The 22,424-nt window shown below is 43.2% G+C and overlaps 1 protein-coding gene across 1 annotated transcript in view; it reads left to right on the top strand.

The window, feature by feature from the left end:
- The window catches only part of LOC132406282 (calreticulin-like), a 32,713-nt gene extending 10,687 nt beyond the window's left edge, over positions 1–22,026 (top strand). Inside the window, exons 3-9 of the mRNA XM_059991708.1 lie at positions 4,832–5,035; positions 5,825–5,919; positions 6,856–7,065; positions 7,519–7,632; positions 8,155–8,298; positions 11,669–11,761; positions 18,765–22,026. Coding sequence (XP_059847691.1) covers positions 4,832–5,035; positions 5,825–5,919; positions 6,856–7,065; positions 7,519–7,632; positions 8,155–8,298; positions 11,669–11,761; positions 18,765–18,971 — 1,067 coding nt within the window. The 3' untranslated portion in view covers positions 18,972–22,026. The remainder of the gene's footprint in view (positions 1–4,831; positions 5,036–5,824; positions 5,920–6,855; positions 7,066–7,518; positions 7,633–8,154; positions 8,299–11,668; positions 11,762–18,764) is intronic.
- Positions 22,027–22,424: the final 398 nt, after the last annotated feature.

The raw sequence follows: 22,424 nt of genomic DNA, 5'->3' as shown, positions 1-22,424 counted from the left end.
ATACTGTGTCAAGAAACCTTCCTGAACACACCTAACAAACTCCACCCCATATAAATCCCTCGCTCTAGGGAGATGCCAATTGATATTTGGGAAATTAAAATCTCCCACCACGACAACCCTGTTATTATTACGCTTCTCCAGAATCTGTCTCCCTATCTGCTCCTTGGTGTCCTTGTTACTATTAGGTGGTCTGTTCTTAAAAAAACATCCAGTAGAGTTATTGACCCATCCCTTTCCTAACTTCCACCCACAGAGACTCCGTTGACAATCCCTCAAGTCTTCCTCCTTTTCTGTAGTTGTGACACTATTTCTGATCAATGGTGCAACGCATCCACCTCTTTTGCCTCCCTCTTTGTCCTTTCTAAAATATCTAAAGTCTGGCACTCGAAGTAACCATTCCTATCCCTGAGCCATCCAAGTCTCTAATGGCCACAACATCATAGCTCCAAGTACTGATCCATGCTCTAAGCTCATCTGCTTTGTTCATAATACTCCTTGCATTAAAATAGACACATCTCAACCCATCGGTCTGAGCGCATCCCTTCTCTATCACCTGTTTACCCTCCCTCTCGCACTGTATCCAAGCTTTTTCTATTTGTAAGCCATCTGCCTCTTCCTCCATCTCTTCAGTTTGTTTCCCACCCCCCAGCAATTCTAGTTTAAACACCCCAATAGCCTTAGAAAACCTCCCCACCAGGATACTGGTCCCCCTGGGATTCAAGTGCAACCTGTTCATTTTGTACAGGTCTCTCCTGCCCCAAAAGAGGTTCCAACAATCTAGAATAATTTGTTCACTTTTTCTTATTTGCACAATTTGTTTTTATTTTTGAACTTTAGGTGTTTGACTGTGTTGCATGGAGGATTTTAGTTGGTTTTATTATGCTTCTGTGGCGACCCACTTTCTGCGCAGGCGAACCAGCTCACAAATAGCCAGCGTGCGGGGAGAGACTTTGGTAATGCACCTCTGACATAATTTCCGCCCAGAGAGGGTGGATGCTAGGGATTAAATGCCAGCACCGCGAAGTTTGGATAAACTAGTCTCGAAACGACTTACTGACTGCGTGTCGTTATTTCAGCGCTGTGTGTAGCACATCGCTACATTGGAGACCATGATGGTCCAAACGGGATTTGGACCAAAGATGACCGACCCTTCATCTGTTCACGCAGTTTTGCTAAAACGGCCAACTTTCTGGACGCTGCGACCACACGTGTGGTTTAGCCAAGCAGAAGCCCAGTTCCAGATTTGGCAGATATCCTCTGATTCCACGCGTTACTACCACGTGGTGAGCACCCTTGACCAGGAGACGGCCGCCCAGGTTGCAGATTTCATACAGTCGCCCCCAGAAGAAGGCAAATATGAAGCATTCAAAGCGCTGCTCGTAAGGTCCTTTGGCCTCTCACGGCATGAGCGAGGTGCCCGCCTGCTTCACCTGGACGGTTTGGGAGACAGACTGCCGTCAGCATTGATGAACAAGATGCTGGCCCTGGCTGACGGACATGGACAGACTGCCGTCAGCACTGATGATCGAGATGCTGGCCCTGGCTGACGGACACAAGCCCTGCCTCATGTTCGAGCAAGCGTTCCTAGAGCAACTGCCCGAGGACATACATCTGCTGCTGGCCGACGCAGGTTTCAGCGACCCCCGGAAGGTGGCGGCCTGGGCAGACGTGCTGTGGAAAGCCAAGAGGGAGAGTGTGGCGTCCGTCGGTCAGATTACCAGGCCACGCGCCCAGCAGCGGACCAGACCAGGCCCAGCAGGGGGGTGCTCACAACACAGAGGCAGGAGTGAGTAGGACAGTGAACAGTGGTGTTTCTATCACCAGCGTGGGGCACAGAAGCTTGCCGTTGTTGCCTGCCCTGCAAGGGCCAGGACAGCCTCTTGTACGTCTGGGACGAACAGTTGGGACGCCGCTTCTTGGTCGACACCGGAGCGGAAATCAGCATCTTGCCCCCGACAGGGTAAAACACCCGCAACAGGAAGCCAGGACCCACCCTGAGGGCCGCAAACAGCAGCACGATACAGACCTATGGCACCCACACAGTGCAGCTGCAATTCGGCGCCAGCTGGATCACGTGGGGCTTTACACTGGCCGTGGTGGCCCAACCACTCCTGGGGGCGGACTTCTTGTGAGCTCACAGCCTGCTGGTCGACTTGCAAAGGAAAAGACTGGTACATGCCGAGACTTTCCAGACGTTCTCCCTGGGTGAAACCAAGTTGCCAGCCCCACATTTGGACTCCATCACGCTGTCGGACAACGAATTCACCAGAATCCTGGCTTTCCATCGATTCTGGCACCACAGTTCATGGCAGCCATGCCCAGTTACAGAACCGCAGTCTCGGGTTTGCAGCTGCAGGACTTTCTCGTAGGCCCAGCTGATAGGACCCTCCTGTGCGACGTGGCTACCGGCCAACCTCGCCCCATCGTCCCAGCAGCCTGGAGGCAGTGAGTCCGACTCCATACACGGTCTGCCGCACCTATCTATCAGGACAGCCGTCTGGCTGGTCTCCAGCAAGTTCGCGTGGCACGGACTTCGCAAGCAGGTCAGTGAATGGGCCAGAACGTGCGCGCAGTGCCAAACAGCCAAGGTGCAGCGGCACACTAAAGCCCCGCCGCAGCAGTTCGAACCCACCCACTGACGGTTCGACCACATTCATGTGGATGTCGTGGGCCCCTTACCAGTGTCCCGAGGAGCGCAGTACCTCCTAACTACGGTAGACTGGTTCACGAGGTGGCCAGAGGCGGTCCCGCTCACCGACACATCTGCCAATTCCTGCACCCGAGCACTGATTGCAACCTGGGTAGCACGCTTTGGGGTACCGGCCCACATTACCTCCAACAGAGACGCCCAGTTCACCTCCAGCCTGTGGTCGGCTGTGGCCAGCCTGTTGGGAACGCAGCTACACCACACTACTGCCTACAGTCGAACAGACTAGTGGAACGCTTCCACCGTCACTTGAAGTCGGCTCTCATAGCCCGCTTGAGAGGACCTAACTGGGTGGACGAGCTTCCCTGGGTCCTGCTTGGAATTCACACAGCGCCCAGAGAAGATCTGCATGCCTTGTCGGCCGAGTTGGTGTACAGCGCACCCCTGGCCGTCCCAGGTGAATTCATACCAGCCCCAAGGGGGCAAGAGGAAGAACCCGCAGCAGTCCTGGACAGACTATGCGAGAGGCTCAGCAACCTGGCTCCCGTACCAACTTCACAGCACGGACGGACCCTGACCCATGTACCCAAAGACCTGCAGAACTCTAAGTTTGTGTTTGTACGAAGGGGCGGACACCGGGCGTCGTTACAGCGGCCGTACGAGGGGCCGTTCAAGGTGATCAACAACAAAGGGTCCATGTATGTTCTGGACATTGGGGGGAGAGAGGAGGTTTTCACGATGGACTGACTCAAACCAGCCCATGTGGACGGCGCAGCCGGTCGAGGTTTAGGCACTGCAGCGCAGAGGCAGACCTCCCAAACAGAGGCTGATCCAGACTGGACATTGGGGGGTGTATCGGTGGTTCGGGGGGGGGGGGGGTTATGTGGCAACCCACTTTCTGCGCAGGCGAACCGACTCACAAATAGCCAGCGCGCAGGGAGAGACTTTGGTAATGCACCTCTGACATAATTTCCGCCCGGAGAGGGTGGGCGTTAGGGATTAAATGCCAGCACTGCAAAGTTTGAATAAACTAATCTCAAAATGACTTACCGACTGCGTGTCGTTATTTCAGCGCTGTGTGTAGCACATTGCTACACTTCTTTGTTTTTGGCTGCCTGCAGGAAGATGAATCTCAAGGTTATATATGGATATCTACTTTGATAATAAATGTACTTTGAAAATTGAACTTTGCTGTCCATAACTCTTCTCTCCCCAAACAGTAAAATTTTGTTTCTGTTGGCTGTCACAGTCTTCTAAGGTAAATCATTCCCTGATTCTTGCCACCCCATGAGAGAAGATATTTTTCATCTTTATCTTAGCTAATGACCCCTATTCTAGGACTATCTCCCCTATTTCTTGATGTCCTCATAAGTAAAGTCATCATCTCAGCACCTATCTTTTCAAGCCCAATCAGAATCTTGTTTGTGTTTCACCTCATTCTTTTAAATTGCACTAAATATAGATTCCATCTTTCCCCATTAGTCAGCAACATCAAACCAGAAATCAACCTCATTAACCTTTTACGAACTGCCTCAAATGTATTTGTACCTTCCCTATTTAACTAGAGCAAAACTACAGGAAGTGGTCTGACAAATACCTAATCTATCTGAAGAAAATCTTGCCTGTTTTGAAATTCCTTTTGCTTTGTAATGGAGGCCAATCCATTTGCCTTTCCAGTTACTTGTTTGAATATATAAATATGTATCAATACACTGTGATCCCTCACTATCACAGCATCTTTGGTCCATTTAAACAGCATTCTATTTTTCATTCTTCCTACCATGTGTATAATCTCCAGTTACACTTTATCCTTCAAATTTTACCCCAATCACATAGCCTATGTATATCACATAATCACAGAGAAGTACAGCAACTTCTATACTCTGCATCCTTGTAACTTGCTTTTCTGTCTGTGTATCATGAAAATTTGACTCCAATTACATCAGGAGGATCTAAGTTTGCTGCCTCTCCTTATATCACCCTTTCTAGCATTGTATAGGTGTTTGTGTATGTTTGCCTGTGTAATAATCACCTTTAGCATTCACCCAAATGAATAATTGCTTCTATTGATATAGGCCCATATTTATCAGCCATCTGTGTTATTTTTCGTAGGAGTACCAAGTATGCTTCTGCCATTTTAGAACTGGCTGTAACTTCAACGTTCATATTTTCAATTCATCATAGGTATTCAGACTAGTCAGGATGCTAAATTTTATGCCCGGTCTGCAAGATTTGAACCATTTAGCAATGAGGGGAAAACCCTTATTGTTCAGTTCACTGTGAAACATGAGCAGAAGATTGACTGTGGTGGAGGTTACATCAAGCTCTTTCCAGCAGATGTGGATCAGGAAGACATTCATGGAGAAACTAAGTATTATATCATGTTCGGTGAGTTTACTGAACCTGTTGGCAAAGTCAACACTGTATGAAGATGAAAATGGGAAATGCTGGACAGGCAGAGGGAGGAACAGAAAAAGAGAAAAAAAAATCATACTGATGATCATTGTGTTTTCTTTCTATATATACTGATGGGCCTGAATATTTTCAGCATTTGCTCTTTAAGTTCAGATTCCCAGCATCTGTAATGATTTGGTTTTATAAAGAATATAAGGAATTTGTTTTATAACAAATTTCTTGACGCATGCTGGTGATAATAAAGCTGATTCTGAATTAAATTGACTATATAAACTGATTGTATCAATATCAAATAGGTTTGAATTGAAAGGAATCTATAAATTATGACTGAGTTTGGTGACTAGGATTTGACTAAGAAATGCATGTGAACAGTTAAACTCTCCTATTGTGCCTGTGTCATCTGCTTAATGTGAAGCAAAGCTGATTACTATTTCATAGATCATTTGACAATCAAAAATTCAGTGGATTTACTATGATTTCTTAAACTTTATCAAGGACACATCACAAGCAGTTTTAATATCTGAACATTGTGCTCAACAATATGCACTCTGTGCCTCACCATACAGTGCCCTGAATACACTGCTTTCTTTGTGCCAGGTCCACAACACTCTAAAGCATTTTGAATCTAATAAACTATTTTAGTACATGCTATTTAAAGACAATGAGGTCTCATAAACAACAAATTTTCTAATATGCAAATGAAGCATATTTTAAGCAGTGGCCACATCAAACCTGAATTTGTCTGTTTATTTGGTGTCCTAGGTCCTGATATCTGTGGATATATAACAAAGAAAGTGCATGTAATTTTCAACTATAAAAGCAAAAACCACCTCATCAAGAAAGAAATTAAATGTAAGGTGAGTATTAATAATAAAAACTATATAATAAAAAAATTACCTGAACAAAGTATTTCACATCGCTTTAAGAGAAACTGACTCTAAAGGAATTTGGAGGTAGCCACAAGATTAACCAAGGAAGTGGATTTTACGGAAAACCTTGAAGGTGGAATTCTTTTAATATATTGTCAGGCTCCAAAGCATTGTCTGCAAATTAGAGTGGTGAAATGTACAAGAGGGAAGAGATCAAAGTTTACAGGTTTATACAAACCAATACAGCATGGAAACAAGCCCTTTGGTGTATTTAGTCCATGCTGACCATCTGCCAGCCACTTACACTAATCTTACATTAATTCCATTTTTTTATTCTCACCAACTCCCAGTAGGTTCTACCAATCACCAGCATAAGGGATAATTTACAGTTACCCTAGCAACCTGGTGGGTTGACTGGGACATGTGAGGAAGTGGGAGCACGAATAGGGAGACCATGCTTTCCATTTGATGCTAATAAACTTTAGTCTGCAGTTTTAAATGGAGTCTGGGAATGGATTTGTTTGCCTGGGATCTGGTTAAGGAACAATGTGTGACCTGGAAACCTAAAGGTGAGAAATAGTAAGATCATGTTTCATCAAGCCAGAATGACCTCTCATTTTATTTCCATTCTGTATTGAAATGGCAGAGGCAACTTGAAGGACAGATGAAACAGGAGTGCTATGCCACAAACTGATCATTAAAAAAAATTAATTTTTCTTTTATTTTCTGATAGTTTTCATTTTTACTTGTAGTTTCTATGCTTTTTACCCCGGGTTCTCTACAAGAAAGATCTAGCTTCAACTTGACGCTTCCCTGTATAAAAGAAGAAGGCAGCACTAACTGCTTGATACAGCATGGGTTTTGGAGTGATTTGCTTGAGACAGCACATGACCAGTATTGCACAGAACCTATTTTTCTCGGCAGGATGATGAGCTAACCCACCTCTATACATTAATCCTCAAACCTGATCAGACATATGAAGTTAAAATTGACAGTGAAAAAGTGGAGTCAGGCACTTTGGAGGATGACTGGGATTTCCTGTCACCAAAGAAGATCAAGGATCCAGAAGCAAAGAAACCAGAGGACTGGGATGACAGAGAGACAATTGATGATGAAAATGATAAAAAACCAGAGGTAAGATTCCAGTAATTGTCATTGTGTTGCCTTGCTCCATCTGCAATTGCTGGGAAAAGGCCCTCGTTTTGTCCTGCAGTGACAAACGTGCATCATTGTTGTGTAGATGGTACAGAATTGTTTTCATTTTTTTAGGTTTGCCACAGAGAGTTTTTCCATTGGGCATGAAGATCGAACTAACGAAGATCTTTGTGCCCTTTACTGGCAGAATTTAAAAACAATATAGCTGGAAATTGTGAAACTGCTCTACTCTGATCATAACAAACTTCTTAACTTTCCCTCAATATTGTTAGCAATGGATTTGTGGGAAAGTTACAGGGAGAGGATGGGATGAAAAAAAACCACTGATCTAAGAATAAAGTGATATTTGGTTTTGCAAGATATTAAAAACAAAAGCCATTACAGGGGGTCTTACCTGATTTGATTAAAGCATCTTTCTGCTAACAAATGCAGGATTGGGATAAACCAGAGAATATTCCTGATCCTGAGGCTCAGAAACCAGAAGACTGGGATGAAGAAATGGATGGTGAGTGGGAGCCTCCAATGATTCCTAACCCAGAATACAAGGTATGGCAGTGAAACTTGTAGTTACAGCTGTTTGTATTATATAAAATTTACAACATAGAAACAGGCCCATAATTTCCCTTTAACAGAAGGAAGATGTTCATCTTAGTAAGATATGGATGAAGTATATTACATGTGAAAAGTTATTATTGAAATATTTAATACTACATTTTCACATTAATAGTGGTTTGTTGATTGCAAAAATAAGTTATTCACCTGTTTTCAGCTCAAGGTATTCCATCCTTCCCTACTTTTCCCAGAGTGGAATATGACCTTGTTTCAGTTTTTAATAGTGGAGATGCAGTTAGAATGCTTCACTATTTTGATTAATTATAAATGATTGTTTCTCACAGATGTGTGGAGTGGAACATCACCAAACTGAAACTGTACAAACTGATTACTCTCAAAGGCCCACCTACTGTTCAGTCATCTTAACGTGTAACTGGGATATTTGTACATTGTATTAAAGAATAGCAGACTGGTTGCTTCTTGTGGTAATAAACTCATTGATCATTGTTGGCCTAGGGTGAATGGAAACCAAGACAGTTAAAAAACCTAAACTACAAAGGTGACTGGGTCCATCCAGAGATTGACAACCCGGAATATACACCTGATACCAGCCTCTACAAATTCCAGAATATTGGTGTAATTGGCCTGGATTTGTGGCAGGTCAGTAATTGCTGGTATTCCTAACCACTTAGGGAAATAATTTAGTAATTGACACTCTTGTTCATTTAATCCATTTGGAACTCTTGAGTGCTGATAACCTAATCTCAATAATTGGCTTGGCGAAGTCGCTGATATCACAAGGGAGATGGATTAATTTACTTCCAGAGTAAATTGTAGATTTATATGATACTGCAAATTCAGGATTATGTCTACTTCGAGGGGGATAATGTCAGGTCCAGTACTCCTGGCGGGCTTTGCTTAATGGCAGTGTGATGCAAATAGATTGATAGTTTAATCACTGGCTTGTGCTCCAAAAAGTGCATTGCAATAAGGACTTTAAAACATGGAAGCAAGTTAGGCCTCATTGCTTCTCAACCATTCTGTCATTGAACAAGACCATGACTAACACCTTCACTAAATAGTGCATTGTATGGCATCAGACCTTTGCCATTCTTTTTCAGTCTAGGTCATCTGAGCTGAGTGCACTTCAACACCACCCCCCAACCCTCTCATATCCTAATATGATATTATACTTTTTCCTATCATATCATAATCCTCTCACCACTCCTAAATTCTCCTCCTCTCATCCCTGCTAACCCTCAATTCCTTCTACTAAGTTTGGCTGATGCAGTCCACCCACCACTGGCCTTATAGAAAGCATCTGGGATCAAGGCTCAAATTCAACACACAGAGTAACATCTAAGAGTCCACAGATAATTCTGACCCAATGTGTCTCTGACACTACAACACAGAAACAGGCCATTCAGCCTGTCTAGTATGTGCAGAGTCATTAATCTGCCTAGTGCTATTGGCCTGCACCTGGACCATAGCCTTCCATACATCTCTCACCCATGTATCTATCCAAATTTCTCTTACATGTTTGAAACTGACCCCACATCTACCACTTGCATTGGCAGCTCCTACCACACTCTCACCACCTTCTAAGTAAAGTTCCCCCTCATGTTCCCCTTTAACATTTTGCCTTTCCCCTTAACCCAAGACCCCTGATTCTAGTCTCATCCACCCTCAGTGGAAAAAGTCTGCTTGCATTTACCCTTCATCATTTTGTATACCTCATGATAGCCTTCCTCGTTGTCCCTTACACTCCGAGTCTCAGAGTCATCTGCAAACTTGCTGGTCCAGTTCACCACATTATCATCCAGATCATTGATATAGATGATAGACAACAAAGGACCCAGCACTGATCTCTGCAGCACACCCTTCGTCACGGGCCTCCAGCCGAGAGGCAAACATCTACAACAACTTCTTCCAGGAAGCCACTGTCTAATCCAATATACTACCTCATCTTGAATGCCAAGTGATTGAAACTTTTTGATCAACCTCCCACACAGGACCTTGTCAAACCCCTTGCTAAAGTACATATAGACAACATTCACTGCCTTGCCTTCATCCTCTTTCCTGGTAACTTCCTCAGAAAACCCTATAAGGTTGGTTAGACACAACTTACCATGCACGAAGCCTTGTTGACTATCCCTGTCTATCCAAATACTATGTATCTGGTCCCTTAGAATACCTTCCAATAACTTTCCCACTACTGATATCAGGATCATCAGCCTATAATTTCCTCGCTTATTCTTACAGCCTTTCTTAAATAACGGAACAACATTAGCTATATTCTGATCCTCCAGCACTTAACCCGTGACTAAGCATATTTTAAATATCTCTGCTAGGGCTTCTGCAATTTCTACACTTGCCTCCTGCAGGATCTGAGGGAACACCTTATCAAGTCCTGGGGATTTATCCACCTTAATTTGCCTCAAGACGGCAAACATCTCCTCCTCTGTAATCTGTACAAAGTCCACTGACCAAGGCCTCCCATTTATCAAGTACACTTTCTCCAGACATTATGATCACTGGTTTGAAAGTGTTTCCCTACACAATCTTCTGTCACTCACCCTGTCTCATTCCCTGATAGGTGACCCCGTACCACACTTGCTCTAGTTGGTACTTCTATCTACTGATCAAGGAAACTTTCCTGAACACATCTGACAAACTCAAGCCCATCCAGCCCTCAGAACTTTAGTCCCACCATGCTCAACCTTTTGATTCTGACTTTACATGTTGGTTTGACAACATTCTTTACCACGACCGTTTCACTATCTGTTCTGGCACCCTGGTTCCAATCCCCCTGCAACTATAATTTAAACCCACCCCACACCTGTGCAGCACTAGTAAACCATCCAGTGAAGATATTGGACCCTTCCGGTTCAGTTACAAACCTCTCATTCTTGTCCACGGAACCTCCTTTCTGTTTGCCTTAACAGCGAATCCTCTATCACTACAGTTCCCGCCTACCTTTCTGAGCCACAGAGCCAGACTCAGTGCCAGAGACCCGACTGCTGTGGGTTTTCTCTGTTGGGTCATTCCCCATCCCTCCCCAAACAACAGTATCCTATAAGCAGTGCACCTGTTGTTGAAGAGAATGGCTACAGGGGTACTCTGAACTGTGTGCCTATCCCCTTTTCCCCTCCTGACGGTCACACAGTTACCTGTGTCATACACTTTGGGTGTTACTACCATTATATGTTCTGTCTATCAATCCTTCAGCCTCCTGAATGATCCAAAGTTCATCCAGTTCCAACTCCCAACTCCTTAATACTTTCTGTTCGAAGTTGCCGCGAGATGCTCTTCTTGAAGGTGTAGTCATCCGGGATACTGGAGGTCTTCCTGCCCTCTCACATTCTGCAAGAGGGGCACTCCAATACCTAGCCTGCCATCCTCACTGCTCTAAATTTGCAAGAAGAGAGAAGGAATAAATAACAAGAAAATATCTACCTGCGGCCTACACCTTTCCTAAGCGTCTATGCCAAAGTCTCAACTCCCCACTCCAACACTGGCCCATTCACACAATGGCCACTCCCACAATGTCCCTAACTTCTTTTTATAGGTTCTTGCCCAGTACCTAATTACATTCAATGCAGTGTTTCCTGGGGATCACCACCTGGCCCAGCTCGCTTCTTCCTCTGTGCGGTCCAATGACTGTGTCATCCTTGTCTTGGTGTTGACATTTTTTGTACTTCTAAGTCAGGCAGTTATGGATGTAATGCAGACTGACTTTTAAATATTAAGGCTCTGCTCTGAGTAGCATCATTCAGACATTACCACATTCAGATGATAATTTTGACAAACAGACTGGAATGCTAAGAATAGTGTCTTCTGTCCATCCCCAGTACTATGTTGTAACTGTTGTGATATATTATGATTGTACTGAATTTTGGCATGTCTGGCTAATGAAGTGGGTGAGTACAACCTTTAAACAGTGTGACACTGAAAGTACTGACATTGATTTGCATGAAGTGGATGCTCACAACCCTGGCTAATCACTTTTCTCCTTTCTTTTATTTTAAAGGTGAAATCAGGAACTATTTTTGATAATTTTCTTATTACTGATGATGAAAAATATGCAGAAGAGTTTGGAAATGAGACCTGGCAAAAGACAAAGGTGAGGTATCCATTATTTCAATTTGCACACAAACCTTTCCCATTCGAGTTACTTAACTAAATTAATTTTAATATGTTGGCTCTGCAGCACATTTTATCACGAAGGCTGTCCTATTTGTTTGTCCATCAACTTCAATGACACTTAATAAGTGCACTGATTTTTCTAGTCCTACCTAGGGGTATACATTTAGAATTCTCTGTCAGGGGTGGGGTCAATTGAGCTTCAAGAGGTGTGACCGGAAGTGTCCCACTTGGTGAAAAGACCACCCCTGCAACACCAGCCCAAATCCTCACAGGAGGTACATCTGTACATAAAGTCCTCTGAAAATGGGGCAATATTGTTTAGATTCCAGTTTGGTATTTCCCTAATAGCAAACTAATCTTAATCAGAACTTAAAATGAATCAAATCCTAGATGTTACCTGTTAGGGTGCATTCTCCAGATACCTTATGAGGTAACCGTAGCCTCCAGCCAGGAGCAGATGTCATCAGGTGGTTCCCAACCTTCACAGAGTGTTTTGACCCTTAACTAGAACACTGTCCAGATGGTGGGCTGGCAGTGGTGGCCAAATCACTGCCCATCTGCTCCTGGCTTCCAGCTTCCCTCCTCTTGCCTACTCCAAATCCAACAAGAGGCTCGTTCTGCCTCTTCCCCCATCCTACAAGCTGCTTGTTTTTTGCTCCTTTCATCCAGGCCCAGAGCTGACAACAACTGCCATGCTGATTTGGCTGGGAAACCTCTGCAGCCAATCTCCACAGGGAACAACCATGCCTGCCAAACCTTTGTCTTTGCACTCCTGCACTAAGGGCTGGTACTTCAAGGCCCTTCTCTTGTGGGCTCTTCCCATCCCTCCTCCCGTGGCACTGTCAGCTCAAACAGAATTATTTTCCAGTCTTCTGTTGACCACAATACAATGTCCGGGCGGAGGGTTGTGTGCACCACCTCCGGGAACTGCAGCCTCCTTCCCACATCGACCCTCATCTCCCAGGGCCTAGCCGTTAGCAGCAGATTTGCCTTTGGTTGTGATAGGACTGGCTTCCTCTTTGATGAAGGTGATGGCCAGCTGTCCTCTTCTTGCATCTGTCTCGCTCTAGTGTGTCAGCAAGAGCCAGCAGCACCTTATCATGGTGCCACCTATACCACCCTTGAACTAGAGCTGTTTTACACCCGGACAGTACATGAGCCAGTGTCCCCTTTTGACCACAGAGCTTACAGTTCAGGTCCTCTCTCATCCCCCATGTGTACAGATGTAATGGCGAAGGAAGGGTGTCATACATGGATCGCAAGAGGAAGGAAATACAGAAGGGCTCCAGTCTCCATAACTCTACCCATGAGATCTCACACTTGGGCAGATCCCATTTTGTCCAGGTATCCTGGGACACGTTCCACTGCCTTTGACATCTGCTTCTCTTCCTTTGACATCTGCCTGTACCATGTCTTGCTTGTTCCTTACGCTTGCGTTTCCCCACTGCTGGAAGTGAACGGAGCCGAGGCCTTGCCGCCCGACGCGGGGGTTGCCAATGATATCTCGCAGCTTCAGAGAACACACCGCCTGCTCTACTGCTGCGTTGGCTGCCCACTTGCACCCAGATTTGGTTGTAACACCTGCTTGCTTTACCAGGTCGTCATTGGAATCTAACAAGCTTCATAAGGCTCTGCATTTAGCCACCTTACATTCCTCCACAACAGAGGACAGGGGAAGCTGCAGCTGCCTGGATCGAATATATAGGCCCACTGAAGAGAGGCTTGGGGGAGCTCTTAACCATCTCTGCAGGTGCTTGTTGCTTTTCCTCTCGATGCCCTCTACGGCAGTCATGGGGAACTCGTAAAGTGTGAAGAGCCAGGGAAGCCTGGGCAGAAGGCCATATTGGTAATGCCAGGTCTTGAATTTACTGGGAAGTCCGGATTTGTCGATCTTCTTTCTTCAGCCACTCGTCTGTCTGGTTCACAGCATTGATGACATTGGCCCCATCTGTCAGTGACACATTAAACCACTTCCCCAAGCATTTTATCGATTTTTATCTTCGATGGAAGGGATGACCTCACCGTGAACTTGGAGGCTAAACTTTCGAGTTACTTTGCCCTTTCTGATCACCAAACGCCTGGAAAGACTTGAAAGACATCCTCAGCCAAGTGGCTACATTGTCCAGGGTTTCCAATACTCATCCTGCTTGGACATGTGACACAGTTGTTATAGTGATGTCGTCCATGAGCCCTCATAGAGCTGGCTGGGCACTGCCCAACTGCAGTGTTGGGCCACGGGTTACGTCTTCTGCTGCTGATATTAGGAGGTTCATTCCCATAATAAATAGGGTGGGGGAGATGGTGCACCCTGTTGCAATCCCCTTCTGGAGGTCCTGCCAACTAGTTGTGAAATGAGCTGATGTAAATCTGAGTTTGAATCCTCCTAGGCAGCTGGTGATCATGTCTCGAATAGCCACTGGGATGTAGTAGTGGTCAAGTTGTTCTAGGATGAGGTCATATGGAATAGACCCGTAGGCATATGCGAGATCTAACCAGACAACTGTTAGGTCACCTTTTTTCTGCTTGGCCTCACGGATCAAATGGCTAATCATTGAGGTGTGTTCCAGGCCACCTTTCTGAATGATTGTGTTGATATAGCAGTTCTGCGTTATGTAAGAAATCAACCTTCTTGCAAGCACAGAAAAAAAAAACTTACATTCCACATCCAGGAGGGAAATTGTCCTAAACTGGGCAATTGTGGAGGAATCCTCTTCCTTTGGAATAAAGCATCCCTCTGCCAATTTCCAACTTGATGGAATAGTACCTTTGGCCCAGATCTTTCTCATGACCTTCCACAGCCTCCAAAGAAGTTTTGGGCATTTCTTATACACCTTATAAGGTATGACGCTTGGGCCTGGGGCAACCGATGCTTTAGCTTTCCGGATGATGTCCTGGATTTCCTGCCATGTAGGCTCCTTCACATTCAGCTCAATTGATGGTTTTTCCGGTCTATGCACAGCCCGATTGGCTCCTAGACCTTGACCCCTCCTTGGGTCGCTGTGTGCCTCCCGCAGGAACTCCTCTATCTCTGGCTTCGAGCTGGACAGTATACCAGATTTTTGTTGTTCAAGAAGAGCCCTGGTGAAGCTGAATGGATCTCTCACAAAATGTACTCGCCTTGTCTCTTTCTTCCTGCTTTGCTGTTGAAGATGTTCCGCCCGCCGGAGTTTACACAGCTGTCCCTGCAGCATGCTGGTTAAGTCCTTGATACCTTCTTTTTCGGCTGGTGAGCTGGTTTTAAAGCTCTTGTTGAGCGTTTTTAATTCGCCTCTCAATCGACGAACCTCCCTTTCCCTCCTATTTGGTTGCCACGGTAACTTGGCTGACTTCTCCGCTCCATTGGACCAAATCGTTCCTTAGCTAGATTGTACGCTATGGCTGTGAGTGAGTCGATCTTTCTGTGTACTGGGCCTGCTAAGGCAACTTCCAGGATGCCGTCTGGATCATCATCGGACTGCATCCAGGCAACGTTGTCTGACCATCTAGGCCATTTGATCCTTCTTCCCTGAGGGTTCCGGTGACATCATCGTCGAGATTGGCAGCTTAAGTCACTATCTCCTCCGGAAAAATGCGTATTAAGCCCCGTTATCCCATCAAATATAATATTTTTCAAAAAATATTTGAACTGAAAAGAGGGGCAAGAATGGGGAAAAAGAACAGAAATAAAAAAAGTGGCACTGTGGAGCCTGCGTCCGAGAGGAGTGCAGTGAGCAGCTCTCCGACCCGACCGTGTTCTAGCGAGGCGGATGCTGGGCCTCGCTCAGGCAAAGCGGTGAATATCTTCAAAATCCTGAAAGAAATAATGGAGGTCCAGAAAGAAATAAAGCACAGCTCTGTGATATTAAGTCAGAGCTCACCAGCGTCAATCAAAAAATAGCAGTGGCAAAGACTCGAATTGAGAAGGTGGAAGATCGCGTTCAAAACGTGGAACGGATACTGAGTAAGACAATAAAAATATTACATCAGCAAGAAGGTAAATTGCTTGACCTGGAGGGAAGATCACCGCGGAAAAATATCAGAATCTACAACATTCCCGAAGGAGTGGAGGACTCGTCTATGACGGAGTTTGTCGGAAAGTTACTGCGGGACGCGCTGGATCTTCCCCCAGCTGTGGAGCTGGAAGTCAAAAGAGCCATGCTCAATAATAATTAAATTCCTTCGGTACAGCACCAAGGCGGAAAAAGGTAAGAAGAGAGTGTTTTTCTACGATAAATTAATATATTTCGGCCAAGATTACCCCCCCCCCCCGTGCGATCCTGCAGAAACGCAAAGAATACTCTGAAGTAAAGCGAGTACTAAAGCAAAAAAAAATTAAATTCAAACTCCGTACCCTGCTAAACTTCGAGTGTTTTATGACAACGGGACGCGGTTGTACCAGACAGTGGAAGAGGCGACTACAGACATGAAGGCCAGAGGGTTGCCCATCAGTGTGACTAAAACGAAGGAAAGCCAGACCGAGGAATTATCCCGCTCCGCTTGGGAGATTCGAGAAGGCAGGAGACAGGAGGAGGCCGAGAGAAATATATCAGGAAGAGACCGGGAGTTTCCTAAAGACAGTCCTCACCCACTTCAGAAGAGCCATAAGGTTTGACTAACTTTAAAGATGTTGAGAAGCTAAATGGAAGCAAAAGTACACGGTGATATACTTATCTCGAGAAATGCTTATTATAATGTGGATTTTATATTACTTAGTTGTTATTCTTTATTCACTCACTGACTCCTTTTTCCCCACCAAAATGAGAATACATATTTGTGTGCATATATGTGTATGTATGTAATGAATGTGTGTATATATGTGTGCGTGCATGCGTGCGTATGTGTATATGTATATATATATATATATATTTGTGTGTGTGTGTGTGTGTGTGTGTATATATAGGAGGAGTACACAGGGAAATCTTTTCTGTGTAATGGATTTGTTCACTGACTTTTATGAATACTGCAATGGGGGCCCTCAACTCACAAGTAGGAGGGGTTATCCCCCACAGCTAGACATTTCCTCTAGCTCAACGCAGGGTCATCTACCAGAGACCTCAGCCTTGGAATCTCATGTTCATTGCCATTTTTGTTGTTATTTGCGTTTCTTGGTTCTTATTTGTTCAGGGAGTTGATCGATTAAGTTTTATTCTAATTTCAATGATACATTGACAGATAAATACAGATGGCTAAGGACAAGGTAAAATTCATTTCTTTTAGTGTCAATGGGCTATTAAATCCAATCAAACGTAAGAGAATTTTATCCAATTTGGAACAATTTGCTTCATACTGGGAAAAATGGTTTTACATAATGCCTCATAGGCCTAATTTTATTCTCACAAATCAATGAATCTGTTGTAAAAATAAAAAAAAATCACTCCCTACTTGTACATAGTTCTTTTCTTTTGCTTGATTTTTCTTTCCACTCTTTTCTATAAGTGTGTACCTCAGATAAATACTTTGTGGAGATTTGTGATTTATATGATATATCGGTACAATATCTGAAATACATCTTATGGAAATGTTTGTTTGATGATGAACTTCAATAAAAAAAATTACAATCCTTTCTTTCCTTGATGAATGTATTGGGGTAGCCGAGGTGGAACTCATTTGGTCTGTTGTTTAGTGCTGAGGCGACTCAAGTGCGGAGAGATCTTCAGCTCTGTGGGGTGCTTCCTGGCTGTCAGTCTCCTTCGTCTCACCGGATACCAAGTCCGTGTGTTGCACTTGGGTCACCGTGGATCCACATCCAGACCTGCTCTGGTGCATCTTGAGCCCGCTGATGTTTTTGCAGACTTTCCTGCAATGACACCTTACCGTGAAGTCCCCTCGGGTTAGCGTTGTTTATTTTTGCTTCCTTGTAGTCGTGTTTCCTGTCCTGGCCATTGCCAGTATGTCCGTCCCGTTGAGAATCTCATCCTCCACTCCCCCCCCCCCCCCGGAGACTCTGGGGGTATTGTTCTTCGTGTTCAATCGTAGCTTGAGTGGTGCCCTCTTGCGAGTGCTGCCCACGAGGTTGCTAGCCTTGTGAGCCCATGCCAATCTTTTCTGGAGGTCAGCTGTCTCCAGCGTCACCGACCTTCCTCGGTTGCCATCCAGTCTTTCCTGGAAGCCACTGGTAAAAAACCAGCGGTTACTTGTTATATACACTTGTTAGGGTGCATTTTCCAATTACCTTATGAGGTAACCGTAGCCTTCAGCTAAAATGAATCAAATTCTAGATGTTACATTCAGCAATGGCCTTTTTTCAAAATAGAGTCAGAAAATGTCTATTAACTGTAGAGATCCCTACCTTATCTTGTCAGAATTGTTACAATCAATTTGTTTTATCTAAATAACGTTTTACTAGCTGTTGCATTTTATCAGTCAACGTCCCAATCTTCTCCATCTTAATTATTGGTTTGAATGGTAGATAAACCCAGCACCAGAGGCAGAGACAGAATCACATAGAATAAAATCATGTAGGAAGGAGTGTACCTTAAGTTATATTTATTGACTGCAGTCTCAATGAAGTGATATCAGGTTCAATAAGGAAATACCCTGAAGATTATCAACTGTTGAATAAAATCTCCTCCAATTTGAGCAATATATGGGGAAAAATACTACACAAGTACAGAATCAAATTTTGAAAGAGAACTTCAATGTCAATTATTAAAATGGACAACACCACTATTAACTGACTTGAAAGGGATCTGATCTGTTTCTAGCAAATGGAAAGAAATATCTAGAGTCAGAACTGATGATTGAGAAGCCTTGCTGTTTGGAGCACAACATAACAATTGGGATATTTCAAATTTGTACAGCAGAATGTTTTAAAACTTTATTATTTGAATTTTTGTTGACGTTCCAGTGAATCTCGTATATTTTGTTCAATAAAATAAGATACTTTAATTGGGTGATTTTATTTGGTTATGTATGAAAACGTGTGTTTTGGATAAATGTTATCTTTGATTTCAGCGTGGCTTTGAGAACAGTTGCTGAAGCTTCTTGATCTTTACTTACAGGAACCTGAGAAGAAAATGAAGGAAAGCCAGGATGAAGAAGAAAGGAAACATCATGCTGAGGAAGAGAAAAATGAAGATGATGAAGAGGAGGATGAGGAGGAGGAGGAGGAAGAAGAAGAAGAAGAAGAAGAAGACCAAAACAAAGAACAGGAAGAAGAGGAGGAAAATGAAACTGAAGACAAAACTCTGAAAAAAGATGAATTGTGAGATCTGCATATTTCCAACCTTGACCAGTCATCACTGATTTTATTCCCCTATAATTTAATCCTTTCATTGGTCTCAAAACAAAACCAATTGAAATGTCCTCCACAATCTGAGAGCTTCATTATTAAAATCTTTGAACTTCTTAAACAACTTTTGCACTATCTTCTTCTGCTGTTGGTGTCTAGGAGATTCAGTTTAAAAAAAGTGAGCTCTCCATTTTTGTTACATTGTCTTGTTACACATGGTGAATGTATCAGCTTGAACTAAACAAGCTGTGGATCCCTTGCTTAATCCAGTAGATTTGAAACATTAAGGGTGTAAAACTTTCAAAGGACCAAGGGTGACTGGTGTGTTTAAAAGTGACAACATTTTAAACAAACAAGGTATAGTTCTGTTGCACAAAATGATGTTGGAATCAGTGTTATAAAAAGAACAATTAATGCAAATTCTATAAAAATATATTTGTTGGATTCAATTAGAAGAGTTTTGCTTTTTAATGAATGAAGAACTGACGAATAGATTCATCATCAGATTTGAACTGGATTAAAAACAAACTGCTGTCAGGACTTGCTGTAACTAATTGCAAGCTAAGTCCTTCAACCAAGGTCTTTAAATTATTTTGGTACATTTTTATATTAAAAAATGAAGTATAAATTTAAATGATTTTATAGAATCTGGAAGTATTTCCAAAAGTTTGTCTTAAAGTTAGAGGAGGCACAGTAGAATAGTGCTTACTATTACATAGCCCGCAACACAGGTTCAATTTCCACCACTGTTTGTAAGGAGTTTGTACATTCTCCCTGTGACCGTGTGGGTGTCCTCCTGGTCCCACATTCTAAAGGCATACGGGATACTGGGTTAATTGGTCACATGGGTGTAATTGGATGGTACAGGCTTGTTGGGCCGGAGGGGCCTGTTACGGTGCTGTATCTCTAAATATATAATAAACATGGCCAAAAGGATTATTATGGATTCTGTTTTTCCTGCTGTGGTCTTCACTTGATTCACTTGATTTCAAAATAATTTAATGGGCTAATATACCAGACTATTAATACCTGCTGATTCCTATTCAACCAGTGATATTTCTGTTGATCTTGTAGAAATCATCTGTCACTGCCAATAATTTGCAACTGATCCCTACAGAAGTTGTACACTACCCAAAAAAGCACACTGTAGCATAGATACTAAGTAATTACCTATAAGGAATATGCAAAGAAAAATTCTATAAATCTGAAGTGAAACTATTCTGCAGGTCAGGCAGTGTCATTGAGAGAGAAGCAGAATTAATGGTCTTGGCCAGTTCCAAGACAAGCTGGTTTTCTGAAACTGTTGAAGTCAATGTAGAGTGCTGAGACAACACAAGTGAATCTGCAGATGCTGGAAATAAATAAAAACACAAAATGCTGGCAGAACTCAGCAGGCCAGACAGCGCCTATGGGAGGAGGTAGTGACGATGTTTCGGGCTGAAACCCTTCATTAGGAGGGTTTCTCACTCACCCTCCCAATAGATGCTGTCTGGCCTGCTGAGTTCTGCCAGCATTTTGTGTTTTTAGAGTGCTGAGAGCTGTAATGCACCAAGTCAGGAGGTGAGATCTGTTCACCAAGCTTTGGAACAGTTAAAGAGATCAATGACCCAGACCAGACTGGGATTGAGATGTGAAAAGCTGTGGTCAGGAAAGTAGAAGTACAGGCACAAAGTGTAGCACTAAATATAGTACATGAAATTGGAGGAAGTACAGGCGAAATAGGAGCAGTATTGGGATTATGCTAAGGACCCTTGCCCTCATCACTACCATTGGAGAGGAAGTACAAGAACCTAAAGACCCACAGTCAATTCAGAAACACCTTCCTCTCTGCTATCAGATTTCTGAATAGTCCATGAAAACCATCTTGTTAATCTATTTTTGTTTGCACTATTGAGTTTTTGTAAATAATAGTTATTTTATGTCTTTGTACTGTTGCTGTAAAACAACAAATTTCACCTCGCCTAAGTTAGAGATGATGTCTGATTCTGAATTCTGTTGGTGAGTACAGGCAAAAGTACAGATGTTGATTGTGGTAGAAGAATGAACAAGAAAGATGTAGAGAGAATGATCCCTTTAGAATGGTAAAAAGAGAAGGGTGGAAATGTAAGATGGTGGTATCATGTTGGATGTGGAAATTGCCAGGATATTCTGGTGAATGTAGGGGCTAGTAAGGGTGAAGACTAGGAAACCATCTTTATTCTAGGTGAGAAGAGTGGGCTGAGAGCAGGTGTGCATTAAATGCTACAGACCCAGTTCTGTAAGGGAAATAACAACTGAGGGGAAAGTAAAATTTAAGAAGTCTTGATATGTAAGATGGCATCATTGGAACAACATCATTGGAGAGCCAGGAGCAATAAGGAAAGAGTGGAAAGATTTATAATCAACCTGGAATAAAGATTGAGGGAAAACTTAAGAGTCAAAGATGGAAGTTGATAGCAACAGCAACTTTAGTTCTGCACAAGAGCAGGGAAGCTGTAATAGCACTACTGTCAATGTAACAGAAATGGGTTAGGATGTGTTGTGTAACAAGAAATGTTCCATGTATTCCACATAGGGACTGCTTGAATGGATGCAAGTCCCTTTGGCAATACATCTGATTTACAGGAAAAGAGTAGAGTTAAAAATTATGCCAGAGAAGGAAGACATTAAATTTAACTTCAGATAACCATCCATTCCAGCTTGTATCAAAATCAGTTGGAACATGAAAGGTAACTATTGGTGATTTAACACAGTTTCAATAGTTACCATGACACCATTTACATTAAAACTTTTGGATGAATTACATATTTACACTAGGAGTCTCCAAATGTTCAAATATCTTGACTAGGACTCTTCCCTGAACTTATTACATTTATAATGGTCCAAATTCCTTATAACCCATAATTGATGCAGGGAAATTAACACAGCCCTATTGTCTTAGCGTTTGACTCATGTATATGTAAGCATCTCATGGTCACCATTTTGCAAACCATATCTGTTAGTCTGTGGGGTTTACTTCAGTTTACTACTTGCAATTTATAATAAAAACTGAAGATTACTTGCAAGCTTCCTGAACTTATTTGAATTGTTTGAATTAATATCTGCTATATCCACATAACTCCAGAATTACTCCCTGACAACTTCCAACTCCTTAGATATTACAATGAAGTGAACTTTGATTTTTGTGATTAAGATATGTGGGACTTGAACCCGGAGATTATCCATTAAGCACTGTTGATTTTTTAATAGATTCTGAGGAAACAAAATATGCAACACACACTTACAGGAGGATCCACTGTGGATTCCACACTTTGTACGGTGTTGAAGTAGGAAAGGCGATATTCCGGAGTGTTTAGGAAAGGAGGGAAGATGTGTGGCTCTTACTCAAGACACAGGAGAGTGGATGAAAGATACCAATGCTGGAAAATGAAAATCAATTTAGTAACAGATG

The sequence above is a fragment of the Hypanus sabinus genome, chromosome 16, assembly GCF_030144855.1.
Source record: "Hypanus sabinus isolate sHypSab1 chromosome 16, sHypSab1.hap1, whole genome shotgun sequence".
NCBI classification, from domain to species: Eukaryota; Metazoa; Chordata; class Chondrichthyes; order Myliobatiformes; family Dasyatidae; genus Hypanus; species Hypanus sabinus.
This window is presented reverse-complemented; position numbering and strand designations above follow the sequence as displayed.